At 44.7% G+C, this 23,097-nt stretch overlaps 1 protein-coding gene across 1 annotated transcript in view; it reads left to right on the top strand.

Moving 5' to 3' along the window:
• Window positions 1-5,055, top strand: part of rfx4 (regulatory factor X, 4) — a 125,205-nt gene extending 120,150 nt beyond the window's left edge. The window contains exon 18 of the mRNA XM_072269309.1: window positions 2,901-5,055. Within this exon, the coding sequence (XP_072125410.1) occupies window positions 2,901-3,173 (273 nt within the window). The 3' untranslated portion in view covers window positions 3,174-5,055. The remainder of the gene's footprint in view (window positions 1-2,900) is intronic.
• The last annotated feature ends 18,042 nt before the right edge of the window (window positions 5,056-23,097 follow it).

Below are 23,097 nucleotides of genomic sequence, written 5' to 3'. Positions count from 1 at the left end.
CAATCTGATTACTTACACAGGCACAATCAAGTGGCAAACATTATTCATCAAAATCTTGCTTTAAAATACAATCTCATAATAAATGAAATCACACCTTACTATAAATACAAGCCTGATCCAGTTTTAGAGTCAAAATACCACAAATTATATTATTACCAATCAGTTATTATGGATAGGGTAATCCATAATAACCGCCCTGATATAATTATACAGGATAAACAAGCAAGAACAACTTAGTGAATAGTTATAGCCATTCCAAGCACACATAATTTACAGAAATCAGTAAATGAAAACCACCAGAAATATGCTGAATTAAAAGAGGAAATTGAAAGACTATGGAACATGAACAGGGTATACATTGTACCAATAGTAATATCTACAACTAGTATCATCCCAAAGTCACTACACAACAGCATGAAACAATTAGCTCTACACAAAAATATTTATGTAAATCTCCAGAAAGGCACAATACTAAACAACACTACAATGTTCCAAAAGTTCCTAGCAATTGACAAATTTTTCCATTTTACCAGCTTGAGTTAAGAAAAAAATAAATACTAATAACAATAAAGAAGCAATAAATATCGAGAACATGAGATGAAGAGACCTTGAAAGCGAATCCATAGGTTGTGAGAACAGTTCTGTGATGGGGTAAGTGAAGTTGAATGAAGTTATCCCCTCTGGTTCTAGAGCCTAGTGGTTGAGGGGAAACAACTGCTCTTGAACCTGGTGGTGTGAGTCCGGAGGCTCCTGTACCTCCTTCCTGATGGCAGCAGCAAGAAGAGAGCATGGCCTGGATGGTGGGGGTGTTTGATGATGATGGTTGCTGCTTTCTTGCAACAGCTCTGCATGTAGATGTGCTCAATCAATTAGTTCTGAGCTGGTGGGGAGGATAGGAGTAGATGAGTCAGTATCCTTACCACAACCTAAGCGGTTGTACTGACCTTATGAAGTAAATCTGAAAAAACTAGCAGATTATCTACAGCAATGAGTTCTATGGGAACACTTAATTATTCATTCAGCTATCACCTTTATTAGAAGAAATAAATCAAATTACTTAGAACAATGAAGGGATCTGTGAGAAGAGATTATCTGAGACAATCGAGCATCTACATCAAGGGCAGGTTTAGGGTGGAACGGCAGAGTAGTGGTTATTTGTCAATACATGGCATTACAGTGGTTATTTGTCAATACATGGCATTACAGTGGTTATTTGTCAATAAATGGTATTACAGCACCAGCAATCGGCAATCAGGTACTATTACTCTGTAAGAAGTTTGTATGTTCTCCCTGTGACAGTGTGTGTTTCCTCCGAGTGCTCCAGTTTCCCCCTATATTTCAAAGATACACATAGAACATACCCTCAGTGGCCACTTTATTCGATACAGGAGTGGAACCCAGTGTGGTCTTCTGCTGTAGCCCACCCACTTCAAGGTTCGACATGTTGTGCATTCAGAGATGCTCTTCTGCACACCGCTGTTGTAACGTGTGGTTATTTGAGTTACTGTCATCTTCCTGTCAGTTTGAACCAGTCTGGCCATTCTCCTCTGACCTCTATCATTAACAAGGTGCTTTTGCCCACAGAACTCCACTCACTGGATTTTTTTTGTTTTCTGTAAACTTTAGAGACTGTTGTGTGTGAAAATCCCAGGATATCAGCAGTTTCTGAGATACTCAAACTACTCCATCTGGCACCAACAATCACTCCATGGTCAAAGTCACTTAGATCATGTTTCTTCCCCATTCTGACGTTTGGTCTGAACAGCAACTGAACCTCTTGGCCATGCCTGCATGCTTTTATGCACTGAGTTGCTGCCACATTATTGTCTGATTACATATTTACATTAACGAGCTGGTGTACAGGTGTACCTATTAAAGTGGCCACTGAGTGTAGGACATGACAGGACAGTACAGGCCCTTCAGCCCATAATATTATGCAAACCTTTCAACTACCTGCCTTGACCATCTTTACTTCAGTCATCCTTTATTAGTTTTCAAAATTTTCCCAGTCTTCAGATTCATCACTTGACTTTGCAAGAAGGGTGGCTCTCTCTCCAGTGTGATTAAAGATTAGTCTTACTTACATCAAAACGCCAAAACATCCAGTGAAATGTGTTGTTTGTATCAAATCAAATCAGTGAGGATTGTGTTGGGCAGCCTGCAAGTGTTGCCACACAACTGGTGCCAGAACAGTATGCCCTCAACTCACTCACCCTAACCCATGGTAGAGTCAGTTGCATTTAGATCATTTAAGAGACTCTTAGGTAGGCAGATGGATGATAGAAAAATGGAGTGCTGTGTGGGTGGGAAGGTTAGATTAATCTACAGTAGGTTAAAAGGTTGGACCGAAGGGCCTGTAGTGTGCTGTACTGTTACCATAGGACATTACCACCAGGAACATAGGACAGTACCACCTCTCCCTTCAGTCTTACACTGACCCATACTCCTGTGCCAACCCCGAGCCCTTGTGTGCAGATCTGAGCTGCTCTGTGGCTGGCTCGTCCACTACACTGATAAAGAGTAGTGACGTGATCAAAGTGCCAGCAGTCACCAATCAGGATTCAATTAACACCACCGTCTCGAAGGAATTTGTCAATAAGGATGTTCCTGAGTGAAACCTTTGACCCCTTCTCACTGCTGGGGTTGTCCCCTTCATTTTGCACCGCTGCTTTCTGTAAGGAGTTCGTGCTTTCTCCCTGAGACCTCTGGGTGCTCCAGTTACCCCACAGTCCGTGACGTGATCAGCAGGTTAGTGGGTCACGTGGGTGTGATTGGGCATTGTGGGAAGGGAAAGGCCTGTTACCATACTGTATCTCCGAATAAAAATACAGATAAACAGTTATTCGGATGGTTACCTGTGCACTTGTTGATGGGGTTAACACTCTGCTTACCTTCCACAGTACCCCTTCAATGGGCAGAGCCCGCGAATGGAGCCTTGCCTGATGAATACCAGTCCGCGGCTCCAGAGCACAGCTGTGACCCCACGCTGGCCTGACATGGCATCGGCCAACAGCTGCTATGCTGGCGCCTCAATGCACTCCGGCCGGTACGGGGGCTCGGGCGAGATGTACACCCCGCTCGCTCCCCGCAGGAGTGCCGACTACGAGCACACGCAACATTTCCCCGGCTTTGCCTACATCAACGGTGAAGCCTCCACTGGATGGGCCAAGTAGGCTGGAGCTGGGATGGTTGACTTTGCCTGGATTGACGTCTCCAGTGGGGAACTGCCAACAGAAAATGCTGCAGGAAAGCAAGGCAACCTCTGCCGATGCACCCCACCTTCCCACCAGAGGATTGAGGAGGGCACTTCAAACAGGAACCTCCCTGTCATTTCCCAGAGACACTGAGTTGGGACTTAGGGAAGCCACAGTCCTTAAACTAGGCACTCTACCCTGGGAGAAACATATACACATTGCTGCCTCATTCACCCTCAATCTCCTACATCCTCTGCTCCAGAAAGAACATTCCCAACATTAACACAAGGGATTCTGCTGATGCTGGAAATCCAGAGCAACACACACAAAATGCTGGAGAAACTCAACAGGTCTTGTGGAACGCCAATCGTGCAATCACTTGAGTGAGTATGATGTTCTCCCAGGGAGTTATTCCCTTAATGGAGAACGCCTGTGTGTGACTTTGTCTAATGTGGGGAGGCTGCACGGGCAGCCATCACACTCTTTGACAGACTGGGGTCAGGGTCCAGTGGCCTGGAATACAAGACGACTGGGGACCTTTCACTGCTGTAGCCTTCCTCCCACTTCACTGCCATTCTGATGTGACATCATTGTCCACCAGCTCCACCACGTTCTGATGTCACATCATCGTCCACCAGCTCCACCACGTTCTGATGTGACATCATCGTCCACCAGCTCCACCACGTTCTGATGTGACATCATCGTCCACCAGCTCCACCGTTGAGCCCTTGCTTGGATCATCGTTTGTCTGGAACCCTTTGCCAGATGCCATCGTTCACGGGATCTCAGGAACTCACAAGCTTCACCACCATGACAAAGTGATGATCCTTGGAGAAGATGGAAGTGCAGTGGGAACCTGAGGCTGCCTGGTGAGTGATGGGGAGCAATGTTTGCCCCAGCTTGGGACAGCTTTTGTTTCCTGTCCTCCATCAGCCACCAACCACATCGTCAAAGTTTCCTCCCCAGACCTTTTCCAGGGCACAGCAGGTACCCTCAGCCATTCCCAGACCCTGGATGCCAATGTAGAGGCTGCCATAGGAGATGTCAGTCGATGGAATCTGTAGGTCAAGCAGCATCTGTGGGGAGAATGTCTTGGGGATGAACATTCTGGTTTTGGAAGTTGTCGCCGCATTGCATGACGCAGTGAACTGGAAAGACCTACTCAGCTCAGACCTGCTGATAACTGATTCAGACCTATTTTTCACAGGTACATGCAAACATACAGTGAAATGTGTCCTTTGCATTAACAACCAACACAGCCCAAGGGTGTGCTGGAGGCAGCCTGCCGGTGTCGTCACACATTCCAGCACCAAATGTAGGTTGTGCTCGACGCCCAGGAGCCTTTTGAACTGGAGGACAATTGTGGACTGGTGTATCCATCTTTGTCTCCCGAAGGCCAGCAGCATTGACTCCTGACGTGGATCTGCTCTGCAGTACATAACCGCAACAGGAGGTACAGTACCTTGGGGAACAGAGAATTTCACCAGACCTCTTTATATAGTGACAGGAACCCTTCAGATACACAATGCTGTGCCTTAGAAATCAGCTGTGTTTGTGTGAATATGCTTATCTAACTTTCTCCTGTACATTGACAGACCAGATGTTGAATAACTTGTCTCAAGCCTGGCACTATAATGTGTTTGTCCACTGGTTAATTAACATAGTTCTTTCTTTGTAAGTCTTACAATTACAAAACGCACTCAGCAGGTTATATGGGCATATTACCCTATGGGTAAGGTGGATAAGTGACAAATAACACAAGAAACACTAGTTTTTTTTTGTAAATAAAAGCACTGAGAGCACTGTGTGTGGTAACGATGGCTAGGCGGAATGCTGAGGTACATAGTATTATTTGTACAGATGTGCAAGATATATGAAGGCAAAACTTTCTCAAAATACAAATAGATTTTTAAAAAAAGATCTGTTTAGTCTTTTTCTCCAAACATCTGTTCTGGGTGAGAAAGGTGAGGCTGCAATTTTAAGATCATAAGACGATAAGATACAAGAGCAGAATTTGGCCATTCAACCCGTTGACTCTGCTCTGCCATTCTACCTGCTGACCCCATTCTTCTGCTTCTCCTTGTAGCCCTGAATAGTCAAGAACCTATCAACTTCCAGTTTAAATATACCAATGACTTGGCCTCCACAACCATCTGTGGCAATGAATTCCACGGATTCACTAATCTCTGGATAAAGAAATTCCTCCTCACCTCTGGTCTAAAGGGATTCAATAGACAACAGACAATAGGTGCAGGAGTAGGCCATTCGGCTCTTCGAGCCAGCACCGCCATTCACTGTGATCATGGCTGATCATCCACTATCAGTATCCAGTTCCTGCCTTATCCCCATAACCTTTGATTCCACTATCTTTAAGAGCTCTATTCATCTCTGTTTTGAAAGCATCCAGAGACTTGGCCTCCACAGCCTTCTGGGGCAGAGCATTCCATATATCCACCACTCTCTGGATGAAAAAGTTTTTCCTCAACTCCGTTCTAAATGGCCTACCCCTAATTCTTAAACTGTACCCTCTGGTTCTGGACTCACCCGTCAGCGGCAACATGCTTCCTGCCTGCAGCATGTCCAATCCCTTAATAATCTTATATGTTTCAATAAGATCCCCTCTCAGCCTTCTAAATTCCAGGGTATACAAGCCCAGTCGCTCCAACCTTTCGACATATGACAGTCCTGCCATCCCGAGAGTTAACCTCGTGAACCTATGCTGCACTCCCTCAATAGCAAGAATGTCCTTCCTCAAACTTGGAGACCAAAACTGCACACAGTACTCCAGGTGTGGTCTCACCAAGGCCCTGTACAGCAGCAGAAGGTCTTCTTTGCTCTTATACTCAATTCCCCTTGTTATGAAGGCCAGCATGCCATTAGCTTTTTCTCTATTATGAAGCTGCTCCCACTATAGGAAACATCTGCTTTCCATGTCCACTCTGTCTAGGCCTTTCAATACACAATTGATTTCCTCATTCTTCTAAATTTCAAGGAGTTATCAAACACTCCTCATATCAAGCTGATAATAGATTTTACTGATAATTATTTGCATTTGAATGGAATCATGGAATGGTACAATACAGGATGTGGCCATTTGGCCCTAAATGCCCACACATCCAGTCTCCTGGTATATCTCTCCAGTCCAGTGAATGTCTCCCCTCAGGTATTTATCCGACTGCATTTCCACAGGTTCCAGTTTAATCTCTGTCCTTCTATGTCACAACAGCTTGCTGTGTAACGCCCTCCGGTTCAGACTCATTTATTTATCACACATGCAGTGAAATGTGTTGTCTGTGTTAATGACCAACACATCCTCGTGATGTGCTGAGGGAAGCCTACAAAGGTCACCACACATCCTGGCGCTACGTAGCATGCCCACCACGCTCATCAGAACAACACACGCAACACCAATAAAATGTAGCCCCACTCTCACTCACACACACACACACACACACACACACACACACACACACACACACACACACACACACACACACACACACACACACACACACAGGCCTTCAACCATAGGACAGGCTGCATCCAGGCCTCCAGGCCTCTTTTCAGATGGGCTTTGGCCTTGAAGCTATCTACAAATAGTTTTGGCCCCTTTGTCATTTTAATCAGAGAAACCTGGAATAACAGTTCAACATGTTCAGATTATCTACAGTTGGAGACAAGGCAATTTAAAACTCCTTTGCTGCCTTGGTGTCACTGTGAGACTGGTACATATTGCTTACCTGTTGTAGTCAGGGCAACTTTTCACCAATCAGACCACTGGTTATAATCTGGTGCAATCGAAGGTAGCCACTCGGTGATCTTGGAGGCTCAAGTACGTTGCCATAGAATTGGGATTGGCTGGGACGGGTGAGTATGGGAGATTAAGCGATATTGCAAACGTACGTCCGTTTATGTCACGTAATGATGCTGTAAAACAAATTCACGCTTTTGTATCGAACAGACTAGATTTCTGCATTGCACTTTTTACCGGCCTTCCAAAGCACTCTATTGACAAACTTCAACTCATTCAGAACGCCGCTGGTGGAATTTTCACTAAAACGAGGATGAGAGAACATATCACTCCCATACTAGCTACCCTGCATTGGCTTCCTGTGTCTTTTAGAATTGTATTTAAAATTCCCTTAGTTGTTTTAAAGCTCTCAATGGTCTGGGTCCGGAGTATATTACAGAATCATTTTCATTTTATAATCCTGCTCCAGCTCTCAGGTCTTCTTCCATTGGTCTCTGAAATTTAAACAATCTCCCTCAAAAGATAATTGGCAGGTTGGCTCTTTTGAATGATCCGCCTAAACTGTGGAACTCAGGGATGCAGACTCAGTTGACACTTTTATACACTAGCTCAAAACCTATTTATTTAACCTTGCCTTTATCTAACACCTTTTTGTCTTTTATTTTCATGCTTACACTTTATCCCATTGTTAAACGCTGAACTACACCATCTGTATGAAAAGAATTGTAAATAAGTTATTATTATCATCATCATTATTATTATTATTTCCTTCCCTAGAAGCACTACCAGGATTCTGGATTGTTTTGGCCACAGAATTGACATTCCAATCTGAGTCCCAGCGACTAAACATTACAAGTCCTTTTGAGGTGCACAAGGCACTGGGGTACGTGTGATCGTGTGTGTTCGGGAAGAGATAATTTCACTGGGTCAGAGGTTCAGGGAACATAGAATGTAAAACATTACAGCCCTTCAGCCCACCATGTCGTGCCAAACTTTTAACCTACTTTAAGATCAATCTAACCCTTCCCTCCCACAAAGTCCTCCATTTTCTGTTCATCCATGTGCCTACATAAGAGCCTCTTAAATATCCCAAATATTCTACCACCAACCCTGGGAGGAGCGCTTCAGGCACCCACCACTCACTGCGTAAAGAACTTAACTCTGACATCCACCCTATACTTTCCTCCAATCACCTTAAAATTAGGCCCTTTCGTATTAACTGTTTCCACCCTGGGAAAAGTCTCTGACCGTCCACTCCATCTATGCCTCTTACCATCTTGTACACCTCCAACAGGTCACCTCTTATCCTCCTTCACTCCAAAGAGAAAAGCCCAAGCTTGCTCAATCTATCCTCATAAGAAATGCTCTCTAATCCAGGCGGCATCCTGGTAAATCTCCCCTGCACCCTCTCTAAAATTTCCACATTGTTCCTATAATGAGTGGACCACAACTGAACACAATATTCCAGTGTGGTCTCACCAGGGTTTTATAAAGCTGTGCTATTACCTCACAGTACAGTACAGGCCCTTCAGCCCACCATCCCACCATGTTGTGCCAAACTGTTAACCCACTCTAAGATCAATTTAACCTTTTGCTCCCACACAGGCCACCATTTTCCATGAGCCTATCTAAGAGTTTCTTAAATGCCCCTAATGTATCTGCCTCAACCCCCAATTCTGGCAGTGTGTTCCACACACTCATCACTCTCTGGGTAAAAACCACACCTCTGATATTCCCCTCCCCTGTACTTTTCTCTAATCAGTACATTGCCGCACCGTTACACTGCCGCACCGCCACACTGCCGCACTGTCACCCCACCGCATTGTCGCACTGCCGCACTGTTACCCTGCCGCACTGTTACCCTGCTGCACTGTTACCCTGCTGCACTGTCACACTGCCGCACGGTTACACTGCCGCACAGTTACCCCGCCGCACTGTCACACCGCCACACTGCCGCACAGTTACCCCGCCGCACCGTCACACTGCCGCACTGTTACCCTGCCGCACTGTCACGCCGCTGCACTGTTACACTGCCGCACTGTCACACTGCTGCACTGTCACACTGCTGCACAGTGACACTGCCGTACTGTTACACTGCCGCACTGTCACACTGCTGCACTGTCACACTGCTGTACAGTGACACTGCCGCACTGTTACCCTGCTGCACTGTCACACTGCCACACGGTTACACTGCCGCACAGTTAGCCCGCCGCACTGTCACACTGCCGCACAGTTACCCTGCTGCACCGTCACACTGCCGCACTGTTACCCTGCCGCACTGTCACGCTGCTGCACTGTCACACTGCCACACGGTTACACTGCCGCACAGTTACCCCGCTGCACAGTTACCCTGCTGCACTGTCACACTGCCACACTGCCGCACAGTCACCCCACCACATTGTCACATTGCCGCACAGTCACCCCACCGCATTGTCACACTGCCGCACTGTCACCCCGCCACATTGTCACACTGTCACACTGCTGCACTGTTACCCTGCCATACGGTTACCCTGCCGCACGGTTACACTGTCAAGTCAAGTCAAGTCACTTTTTATTGTCATTTCAACCATAACTGCTGGTACAGAACATAGTAAAAATGAGACAACATTTTCCAGGACCATGGTGCTACATGAAACAATACCAAAACTACACGGAACTACGTAAGAAAAAACACAAAAACTACACTAGACTACAGACCTGTCCAGGACTGCATTAAGTGCACAAAACAGTGCAGGCACTACAATAACATGGTTACGCTGCTGCACGGTTACCCTGCTGCACTGTTACACCGACACACCGTTACACTGCCACACCGTTACCCTGCCGCATCGTCACACTGCTGCACTGTCACCCTGCCGTACAGTGACACTGCCGCACTGTCACACTGCCGCACGGTTACCCTGCCGTATGGTCACACTGCCGCACTGTCACACTGCCGCACTGTCACCCTACTGCACTGTCACCCTGCCACACTGTTACACTGCTGCACTGTCACACTGCCGCACTGTCACCCCGCTGCACTGTCACCCTGCCACACCGTTACACTGCCGCACGGTTACCCTGCCGTATGGTCACACTGCCGCACTGTCACCCCGCTGCACTGTCACCCTGCCACACTGTTACACTGCCACACTGTCATCCCCGCTGCACTGTTGCACGGCCGCACTGTCACACTGCTGCACTGTTACCCTGCCATACGGTTACCCTGCCGCACGGTTACACTGTCAAGTCAAGTCAAGTCACTTTTTATTGTCATTTCAACCATAACTGCTGGTACAGAACATAGTAAAAATGAGACAACGTTTTCCAGGACCATGGTGCTACATGAAACAATACCAAAACTACACGGAACTACGTAAGAAAAAACACAAAAACTACACTAGACTACAGACCTGTCCAGGACTGCATTAAGTGCACAAAACAGTGCAGGCACTACAATAACATGGTTACACTGACGCATGGTTACCCTGCCAAACTGTTACACTGCCACTGATAGCTTTGTGGCCATGTTTATGGATGATATGAATATAAATGAAGGGACAGTAAGTGTTGAGGAAACAGGGAGGCTGCAGATCGGCAGACAGATTAGGTGAATGGGCAATGAAGTGGCAGATGGAATACAGTGACATGAAGTGTATCGTTATGCATTTTGGTAGAAGGAATAAAAGCATAGACTATTTCTAAATGGGGAGAAAATTTAAAAATTGGGGGTGCAAAGGGACTTGGGAGTCCTCGTGCAGGATTCCCCAAAGGTTAACTTACAGGTTAAGTCAGTGGTGAGGGTGTTAAAAGCAATGTTAGTATTCATTTCGAGCAGGCTAGAATATCAAAGCAAGGATGTAATACTGAGGCTTTATAAAGCACTGGTGAGGCCTCACTTGGAGTATTGTGAACATATTTGGGCCACCTATCTAAGGAAGAGTGTGCTGACGCTGGATTGGGGGGGGGGGGGCGTCAGATGATATTCACAAGAATGATCGCAGGAATGAAAGGGTTAATGTTTGAGGAGTCATTGATGGCTCTTGGCCTTTACTTGTTAGAGTTGAGAAGGATGAGGGAAGATCTCATTGAAACCTATCGAATGTGAAAGGCCTAGATAGCATGGAGTGTTGAGGATACTTCCTCTGGTGGGAAAGTCTAGGACCCGAAGGCAGAGCCTCAGAATAGAGGGATGTCTATTTAGAATGGAGATGAAGAAGAATTTCTTTACCAGAGAGTGGTGAATCTGTGGAATTCATTGCCACAGGCTGCTGTAGAGAACAGGTTTTTGGGTGGAGGTTGATAGGTTCTTGATTAGTCAGGGCATGAAAGGTTAGGGAGAATGTGGTTGAGAGGGAAATGGATCAGCCATAATGAAATGACAGAACAGACTCAATGGAACGAATGGCCTAATTTTGCTCCTATGTCTTCCGTTCTTATCACACAGTGACACTGCCATGCCAGTACACACCAGTAATCACATCACCACACCATGACACCACAACACTGCCACATTGTCTTCCGTGATTTCACACCACAACACTGCCACACCGTTACATGACAGCATTGCACAATTACATTGTTACACCACAACACTGCCCCGTTACATTACAGCATTGCATCATTACATTGTTACACCACAACACTGCCCCGTTACATGACAGCATTGCATCATTACATTGTTACACAACAACACTGCCCCGTTACATGACAGCATTGCATCATTACATTGTTACACCACAACACTGCCACACTGTTACATGACAGCATTACAGCATTACACTGTTACACCACATGACATCAATACATTGTCACACTGTTACGTGACAGCATTACACTGTCATACTGTTACACCACAAAACTGTCACACTGTTATATGACAGCATTACACCATTACACTGTGACACCACAACATTGCCACACTGTCACAACACATAGCCAAACTGTTGTGCAACACCATATCCAGAAGTTCTGAGGAATATTATAATAGGACCACATTCAGAAAATACAGATGTTAAATTAGCTCATTATAAATAAATTCCAAATGACATAACTATAGATGAAAAGGTGGGAGGAAGAAGAAGAAGAAGAAGAATAGCCCTTAACTCGGCAGTGGAGTTATTGGGGCACCGTCATGACGGTGTTTCCGTAGCAAACTATTCTTGTTTTTACGAGGCCGAGTTGCTAGCTTGACGCTCAACCCGACTTGGATTCGAGCTCGGGAACCTCCGCTCTGGAGTACTATTTAAATATAACTGTGGTGACCAGGACGGTACTGTGGTGAGATGAAGAATTTAAGAGACTGATTTCATTGGCAGAGGAAGACTCATTTCAAACAAAAAAACTTTTGAAAACTGCGCTCTCCCAGATAGCTCTCCAGTTCTCAGCATGGATCCTATTGCATTAACAATGTATTAAGCAACATAGATCAGTTCAAAAATACACTGTTGTGTTTCTGTTCATGTAGAGCATAGAACAGTACAGCACAGGAACAGGCCATTTGGCCCACAATGCTGTGATGAATCAGCTAAACAGCAAATCAAAAACACTCAAACACTGATCCCTCCTGCCTACACCATGTCCATATCCCTCCATCTTCCTTACATCCATGTGCCTATCCAAATGTCTCTTAAAAGCCTCTAATGCATTTGCATCTACCACCATACCAGGCAGCACATTCCAGGCATCCACCACTCTCTGAGTAAAAAATTTACCCCTCACATCCCCTTGAACCTACCCACACCCAACCCCCTCACCTTCCATGCATGCCCTCTGGTATTAGACATTTCAACTCTGGGAAACAGAGCCTCACTGTCCACTCAATCGACGCCTCACATAACCTTGTAAACCTCTATCAGATCTGCCTTCACCTCTGATACTCCAGAGAAAACAACCCGAGATTTTCCAGTCTCCCAGGATTTCACATACTGTCTAAACCAGGCAGCATCCTGGTAAACCTCTTCTGCACCTTCTCCAAAGCCTCAACATCCTTCCTACAGTGAATAGGGAATATTGCATATAATTCTTATAGAACTATATGCAACATTCCCGATGTGGCCTAACCAGAGTTTTATCAAGTTGCAAAGTTTTGGGATAATCAGTCTGACATTCCCTTCGCCAGAACGTGGAGTGCAGTCGGTATCCATGGGTTCTACAGAAGATGGGTTCTACAGTTGGAGAACCTTGTTCTGTTGGCTGAAGGAAGAGCCAGAGCAAAATGAGTTGTCAACAGATCAGGCTCCAGCATCTGAAATGTTAACAGTGTTCCTCTCACTGCACATGCTGCCTGACCTGCTGCTTATTTGGAAAGCTGACACTTCTCTGATGCTGCTGCAGTCAGATTGTAGAATATGTCTCACTGAGTATCCCATTCATTTACACGTTAGCAACAGGAATTCTGCAGATGCTGGAAATTCAAGCAACACACATCAAAGTTGCTGGTGAACGCAGCAGGCCAGGCAGCATCTCTAGGAAGAGGTACAGTCGACGTTTCAGGCCGAGACCCTTCGTCATTTACACGTTAGCATTATTTTTCGTACCTAATCTCCATCGAAACATACAGGGAAATGCATCATTTGTGTCAGGGATGTGCTGGGAGGGCAGTCCACAAGTGTGCCATGCTTCCAGCAAAAGATAAACATGGCCACAACTAACTAACCGTACTCCTAACCAGTAGTCTCTGGAATGTGGGAGGGAAGCGTCCCAGTCACAGAATCCCGATCTTACCGCTGATGCTACCACACATTGCTTGTGCCATGCTCCCCCAGTACAGAATCTGGACATCGCGGCAGGGCCAGGGTGCAGGTGGACGGGCAGGAACGGGGATCCGATGGGTAGGAACTTACACACAGAGAATGGCGAACATCCGCAACTCACTGTAAGACAAGGTGGTGGAATCAGACCCAGTCCAACTGGAATCAGACACAGTCACTATGAAATCAGACACAGTCAATATGGAATCAGACCTAGTCCCACTGGAACCAGACACAGTCACTATGTAATCAGACACACTCACTGTGGAATCAGAAACAATCACTGTGGAATCAGACACAGTCACTATGGAAACAGACACAGTCACTATGTAATCAGACACAGTCACTATGTAATCAGACACAGTCACTATGGTTTCAGACACAGTCACTATGTGATCAGACACAGTCACTATGTAATCAGACACAGTCACTATGAAATCAGACACTATCACTATGGAATCAGACACAATCACTATGGAATCAGACACAGTCACTATGTAATCAGACACAGTCAATATGGAATCAGACACAGTCAATATGTAATCAGAGTCACTATGTAATCAGACACAATCACTATGGAATCAGACACAGTCACTATATAATCAGACACAGTCACTATGTAATCAGACACAATCGCTATGGAATCAGACACAGTCACTATGTAATCAGACACAGTCACTACGTAATCAGACACACTCACCGTGGAATCAGACACAATCACTGTGGAATCAGACACAGTCACTATGGAAACAGACACAGTCACTATGTAATCAGACACAGTCACTATGGTTTCAGACACAGTCACTATGTGATCAGACACAGTCACTATGTAATCAGACACAGTCACTATGTGATCAGACACAGTCACTATGTAATCAGACACAGTCACTATGGAATCAGACACAATCACTATGGAATCAGACACAGTCACTATGGAATCAGACACAATCACTATGGAATCAGACACAGTCACTGTGGAATCAGACACAGTCAATATGGAATCAGACACAGTCAATATGTAATCAGAGTCACTATGTAATCAGACACAATCACTATGGAATCAGACACAGTCACTATATAATCAGACACAATCGCTATGGAATCAGACACAGTCACTATGTAATCAGACACAGTCACTATGTAATCAGACACAATCGCTGTGGAATCAGACACAGTCACTATGGAAACAGACACAGTCACTATGTAATCAGACACAGTCACTATGGTTTCAGACACAGTCACTATGTGATCAGACACAGTCACTATGTAATCAGACACAGTCACAATCACTATGGAATCAGACACAATCACTATGGAATCAGACACAGTCACTATGGAAACAGACAGTCACTATGGTTTCAGACACAGTCACTATGGTTTCAGACACAGTCACTATGCAATCAGACACAGTCACTATGGAAACAGACACAGTCACTATGGAAACAGACACAGTCACTATGGTTTCAGACACAGTCACTATGTGATCAGACACAGTCAGTATGTAATCAGACACAGTCACTATGGAATCAGACACAATCACTATGGAATCAGACACAGTCACTATGGTTTCAGACACAGTCACTATGGGATCAGACACGGTCACTATGTAATCAGACGCAGTCACTATGTAATCAGACACAATCACTATGGAATCAGACACAGTCACTATGGAACCAGACACAGTCACTATGGAATCAGACACAGTCACTATGGAATCAGACACAGTCACTATGGAATCAGACACAGTCATTGTGGACAGAGGATGCAGTCATCACAGCTCTCCACACAGCCCTTACAAACCTGGATCAGGGTAACACCTATGTAAGAATGCTGTTTGTGGACTACAGCTCAGCTTTTAGTACAGTCATCCCTACAAACTGGTGCAGAAATTGAGCAACCTGGGCCTTGGCAGTTCACTGTGCTCATTGGTACTGGGTTTTCTGAGCAACAGACCCCAAAGTGTCAAGATGGGGGAACACACATCATCTACTCTCATCCTGCACACTGGTACACTACAGGGGTGTGTTCTCAGCCCCATCCTCTATTCTCTTTTCACCCATGAGTGCTCTACCATTCACTCCACCAACACCATTGTCAAATTTGCTGACGATACCACCCTAATAGGTATCATATCAGACTGTGATGAGACAGCCTATAGGGAGGAGGTACAGCATTTGACAGAATGGTGTTGTCACAATAACCTGGACTTGAACATCACAAAAACCAAGGAGCTGATAGTAGACTTCAGGAAATCAAAGCGCGTCGAGCACTCTGCTCTGCACATATACGGGAAAGAGGTGGAGAGAGTAGAGAGTTTCAAGTTCCTTGGCGTCCACATCTCAGCTGACCTCACCTGGACTGCCCATATCTCTTATCAGGTGGGGAAGGCCCAACAGAGGCTCTACTTCCTATGGAAGCTAAAGCACGCTCTCCTCCCTCATCACCTGCTGATCAATTTCTATCAGACAACTACAGAGAGCCACCGACGCATTGCTGTGTAGTGTGGTTTGCCAGCTGCACAGAACAGAACAGGAAGGACTTGCAGCGGGTGGTGAGGGTAGCAGAGCGGGTTATTGGCACAACATTACCCTCCCTCAGAGACACTTATACTGGCAGACTTCAAAAGAAGGCTACTTGTATTTCAAAGGATCCCACTCATCCTGGACATCACCTGTTTTCCCCTCTACCTTCTGGGAAGAGATACAGAGCATTAAGGACGAAAACAAAGAGACTCCTTAGCAGCTTCTACCCACAAGCAGTGAAATGTATAACACCCTCTTCCCTTCTCCTGCCCCCTCCTAAGACGGTGGCAGCTAAATGCATCACACTTCCAGGAGTGGCAGGTGTGCAATAGTCCTACCCCGCCCCCCATCCATATATTATTAATTTTGGACTGCACTCCTGAGGTTTTAGAGTTTATTTTATGTATATATTCTTTGTCATGCAGCAAAATGTTGAGCTGCTAAACTGTGTTTCATTGCTCCACAACAATGACAATAAAGATATTCTATTCTATCAGACACAGTCACCATGGAATAAGACACAATCACTGTGGAATCAGACACAGTCCCACTGGAATCAGACACAGTCACTATGTAATCAGACACAATCACTGTGGAATCAGACACAATCAATATGTAATCAGACACAGTCACTATGGAATCAGGCACAGTCAATATGGAATCAGGCACAGTCACTATGGAATCAGGCACAATCACTATGGAATCAGACACAGCCACTGTGGAATCAGACACAGTCAGTACGTAATCAAACACAATCACTGTGGAATCAGACACAATCACTGTGGAATCAGACTCAGTCACTATGTAAGACACAATCACTGTGGAATCAGACTCAATCACCATGGAATCAGATAGTCTCTATGGAATCATACACAGTCACTATGGAATGAGACACAAACACTATGGAATCAGTCACAATCAGTTTGGTAACAGACACAGTCACCATGTAATCAGACACGGTCACTATGGAATCAGACACAGTCAGTGTGGAATCAAACTCAGTCACTATGTAATCAGACACAGTCACTGTGGAATCAGGCACAGTCACTGTGGAATCAGACACAGTCACTGTGGAATCAGACTCAGTCACTATGTAATCAGACACAATCACTGTGGAATCAGACAGAATCACCATAGTATCAGATAGTCTCTATGGAATTATACACAGTCACTATGGTTTCAGACAGAGCCACTGTGGAATCAGACACAATCACTATGTAATCAGACACAATCCCTATAGAATCAGACACAGGCAGAGTGGAATGAAACACAATCACTATGGAATCAGACATAGTGTGGAAACAGACACAGTCACCATGTAATCTGATATGGTCACTATGGAAACAGACACAGTCACTATGGAATCAGACACGGTCACTATGGAATCAGACACGGTCACTATGGAAACAGACATGGTCACTATGGAATCAGACTCAGTCACTATGGAATGAGACACAATCAGTGTGGAAACAGACACAGTCACTATGAATTGGACATAGTCAATATGGAATCTGACACAGTCACTAAGGAATCAGGTAGTCTCTATTAATCCAAACACAGTCAATATGATTCATGCACAGCTACTGTTGAATCAGACAGCCATTATGGATTCAGGCAGACTCACTGTGGAATTGGATACAGTCACTATGGAATCAGACACAGTCACTACGGAATCAGACACAGTCACTATGGAATCAGACACAGTCACTACGGAATTGGATACAGTCACTGTGGAATTGGATACAGTCACTGGAATCATACACAGTCACTACGGAATCAGACACAGACACTGTGGAAACAGACACCATCACTATGGAATCAGACACAATCACTGTGGAAACAGACACAGTCACCGTGGAATCAGACACAGTCACTATGTAATCAGACACTATCAATATAGAATCAGACAGTCACTTTGGATTCAGGCAGACTCACTGAGGAATCGGACACAGCCCCTATGATTCAGACACAGTCACTGTTGAATCAGACAGTCAGTATGGATTCAGGCACAGTTACTGTTGAATCAGACAGCCATTATATATTCAGACAGACTCACTGTGGAATTGCATACAGTCACTATGGAATCAGACACAGTCACTGCAGAATCAGACACAGTCACTGTGGAATCGGACACAGTCACTACGGAATCGGACACAGTCACTACGGAATCGGACACAGTCACTACGGAATCAGACACAATCACTGTGGAATCAGACACAATCACTGTGGAATCAGACAGAGCCACTGTAGAATCAGACACAGTCACTGAGTAATCAGACACAGTCACTGTGGAATCAGACAGAGCCACTGTGGAATCAGACAGTGTCACTATGTAATCAGATACAGCCACTGTGGAATCAGACACAGCCACTGTGGAATCAGACACAGTTACTATGTAATCAGACACAATCACTATGGAATCAGACACAGTCACTATGTAATCAGACACAGCCACTGTGGAATCAGACACAGTTGCTATGTAATCAGACACAGCCACTGTGGAATCAGACACAATCACTGTGGAATCAGACACAATCACTGTGGAATCAGACACAGTCACTGTGGAATCAGACACAGTCATTGAGTAATCAGACACAGTCACTGTGGAATCAGACACAGTCACTGTGGAATCAGACACAGCCACTGTGGAATCAGACACAGTCACTATGTAATCAGACACAGTCACTGTGGAATCAGACACAGTTGCTATGTAATCAGACACAGCCACTGTGGAATCAGACACAATCACTGTGGAATCAGACACAATCACTGTGGAATCAGACAGAGCCACTGTAGAATCAGACACAGTCACTGAGTAATCAGACACAGTCACTGTGGAATCAGACAGAGCCACTGTGGAATCAGACAGTGTCACTATGTAATCAGATACAGCCACTGTGGAATCAGACACAGCCACTGTGGAATCAGACACAGTTACTATGTAATCAGACACAATCACTATGGAATCAGACACAGTCACTATGTAATCAGACACAGCCACTGTGGAATCAGACACAGTTGCTATGTAATCAGACACAGCCACTGTGGAATCAGACACAATCACTGTGGAATCAGACACAATCACTGTGGAATCAGACACAGTCACTGTGGAATCAGACACAGTCATTGAGTAATCAGACACAGTCACTGTGGAATCAGACACAGTCACTGTGGAATCAGACACAGCCACTGTGGAATCAGACACAGTCACTATGTAATCAGACACAGTCACTGTGGAATCAGACACAGTTGCTATGTAATCAGACACAGCCACTGTGGAATCAGACACAATCACTGTGGAATCAGACACAATCACTGTGGAATCAGACACAGCCACTGTGGAATCAGACACAGTCACTGAGTAATCAGACACAGTCACTGTGGAATCAGACACAGCCACTGTGGAATCAGTCACAGTTACTATTTAATCAGACACAGTCACTGTGGAATCAGACACAGTCACTATGGAATGAGACACAATCAGTGTGGAAACAGACACAGTATAGATTCAGACACAGTGACTATGAATGAGACACAGTCAATATGGAATCTGACACAGTCTCTAAGGAATCAGGTAGTCTGTATGAATCCAGGCACAGTCACTATGATTCAGGCACAGTTACTGTTGAATCAGACAGCCACTATGGATTCAGGCAGACTCACTGTGGAATTGGATACAGTCACTATGGAATCAAACACAGTCACTGTGGAATCGGACACCGTCACTACGGAATCAGACACAGTCACTGTGTAATCAGACATGGTCAGTCTGGAATCAGACACAGTCACTATGATTGTAGCATTCATGCAGGAGTAGGTTGATAGGGTCCTAATTATTTTAAATTTATCTGTTGACACACAGCATGTAACAGGCCATTCCAGCACTTCCAGCTGTGCTGCTCAGCAATTCTTCCACTTTAACCCTAGCCGAATCATGGAACAATTTACAATGACTGATTAACCTACTAACTGGTACGTCTTTGGACTGTGGGAAGAACCCTGAGCAGACGGGGGATACACACTCAGTCACGGGGTGAAATTACAAAGTCCTTGTAGATAGCCTGGGGAGTAAACCCTGGTCACCTGTACCGTAAAGCTTTCTGCTAACCACTACGGCACAGAGCTACCGCAGTAAATGGATTCCTGTCAATCAGCAAAAAGTGTCCGCTGGACAAGTTGGGTCAAAGTTTCTGTTCCTCTGCTGTCCCACTGTGTGATTCTGTGAAAGTGCAACTGATTATATCAGATCAAGATGGCTGCCACTGGAGAGCTGGGAGGGCAAGCAGAATGCAAGTGTCCCACTAGCAATCCTGAGATGAATTCCTTTTAATAATAATAATAATAATAAATGATCAAAAATGAATAGTAGTATCTACGACCGGTGTCATTCCAAAGTCACTGCACGATAGCATTAAACAATTAGGGCTACACAGCAATATTTATGTAAATCTCCAGAAAGCCACGATACTAAACACCACTAGAATAGTCCAAACGTTCGTAGCAATTGAGAAATGCATGTGCTTGGCTATACCTGTACCCCAGGTGTACCAGCTTGAGCTGAGATAAAATAAACAAAAATAATAGCGGAGCATGGACCCAAGCTTGGCTGTGAAAGGAGGAGCGATGGGCATGGGACTAGCAACTTCATCCCATAAAAGCCCAGAGCTACAGAAATGCCGACAGAAGCTCCAGAGATCTCGTTCCTAGGAGAGGAAGGACACACCTGGCTACACCTGGGGACAACTTGAAGGAATGGCCCAGTACAGGGGAATCTGGTGAGCTGCTGGCAGTGGCGTATGCCCCAGTAGGTGATGGGTTAAGTCAGTAACAATAACAGTAATTCCCTTCACTGTTCTCAATGTGAATGGGGAGCCCGGAATATCGGTTATTTAGTTTTTAGTGTTCGGAAAATTTCAACAACTAAACATCAGCTTTCAGTTTCTCCTTGCTAATATTTATTCATGAGAGCACTGTAATTACAGAAACATCACATTATCTGTATAAGAGAAGGTATTTATTTCAAATTTAAAGATAAGTGTTTCAGACCCTGATTGTGAAACAAGTGACTGTAGAGGACAGACCACAGAATGAACTATTCAGACTTGCACAACACATGAGAACAAGCAACTGAAACATACAGCAATGGTAAAAAGATCCTCACTAAGCGATCTGCTTATCGTCCCATTAGCAGGATCAAAGATCCACGATTCATTGTAGACTCCTCATAGATGTCCGTTAGTTCTTTAAAACAATCCTACTTCTCTCACTCTAATTAATGACAAAGCAAAAGACAGGTTTGTAAAATGTCTACTGGATTTCGTAATTAAGGTTGTGTCTGATGGACAGGTTGTGGGAGTAGCAATACTGAAGCCTTTGGAATTAATTCAGAGTGTACTGTTCATCACATAATTACCAGCATAAAGCAGATCAATTTGACTGCTGAATGCCAGCTCAGCTTATACACTGAAGCTTTTAATTTGTGCCAGAGCATCGGAGTGCGTACCAGCCAAACATTTTACAGCCTTATCTGTCTCTGAACTAAGGAGAGTGGTGGTGTGAAATGGAATATGCTGTAAGTGCAGAAGAAGATCCCCTTTGCTCTACTGGGCAAATACACTGGGATACACAAAAACGTTGACTCTCTCATTACTCTTCACAGGTGCTAGGTAAAGCCAACACTGACTGATGTCACTATACATTTTTAGCTATTAAAAGATATTATAATTATTCATGTAGATAGACCAGCTCCTCACAAGTTAACCCTTTTATTCCTAGGATCGTTCTCGTGAACCTTCTCCAATGCCAGCATATCCTTTCTTAGATAAGAGGCCCAAAACTGCTCGTAATACTCCAGTGTGGTTTGAACAATGCTTTACAAAACCTCAGCATTACATCCTTGCTTTTACGTTTTAGTCCTCTCAAAATGAATGCTAACATTGCATTCACCTTCTTTATCACTGACTCAACCTGCAAGTTAACCTCTAAGGAATCCTGCACAAGGACTCTCAAGTCCCTTTGCAGTTCTAATTTCTGAATATTTTCCTGGTTTAGAAATAGACTACTATACGTCTTTATTCCTTCTACTAAAGTGCATGACCATACACTTCCTGACACTGTATTCCACCTGCCATTTCTTTGCCCATTCTCCTAACCCGACCAAGTCCTTCTGGAGCCTCTCTATTTCCTCACCGTTATACCCCCTCCACCTATCTTTATATCATCTGCAAGCCTGGCCACAAAGCCATCAATTCTGTCATCCAAATTGTTGATATGTAATGTGAAATAAGGTAATGGCAGGTACATTAGGAGCATTTAAGAGACTCTTAGAAAGGCACAAGGATAGAAAAATGGAGGGCCATGTGCAAGGGAAGGGTTAGATTGATCTCAGAGTAGGTTAGCAAAGCGCCTGCACTGGATTGTAAATACCTATTTGTCACCATATACAACTCTGAGATTCATTTTCCTGCAGGCATTCACAGTGAACACAAGAAACACAATCAAATCAATGAAAGACCACACGCGACAGGATGGACTACAACCAATGCACATTAAAAAACTACAAACTGTGCAAATATGAAAAGAAAGAGTGAAAAAAGAAATAATGATAATAAATAAATAAATAAGCAATAAATATTGAGAGTGTGAGATGAAAAGATCTTGAAAATGAGTCCATAGGTTAAGGGAACAGTTTAGTGATGGGGCAAGTGAAGTTATCCCCTCTGGTTCAGGAGTCTGATAGTTGAGGGGTAATAACTGTTCTGGAACTTGGTGATGTGGGACCTAAGGTTTCTGTACTTTCTTCCTGATGGCAGTAGCAAGAAGAGAGCATGGTCTAGGTGGTGGGGGTTGCTAATGATGGATGCTGCTTTCCTGTGGCAATGTTTCATGTAGATGCGCTC

The sequence above is a fragment of the Mobula birostris genome, chromosome 9, assembly GCF_030028105.1.
Source record: "Mobula birostris isolate sMobBir1 chromosome 9, sMobBir1.hap1, whole genome shotgun sequence".
Taxonomy (NCBI): domain Eukaryota; kingdom Metazoa; phylum Chordata; class Chondrichthyes; order Myliobatiformes; family Myliobatidae; genus Mobula; species Mobula birostris.
This window is presented reverse-complemented; position numbering and strand designations above follow the sequence as displayed.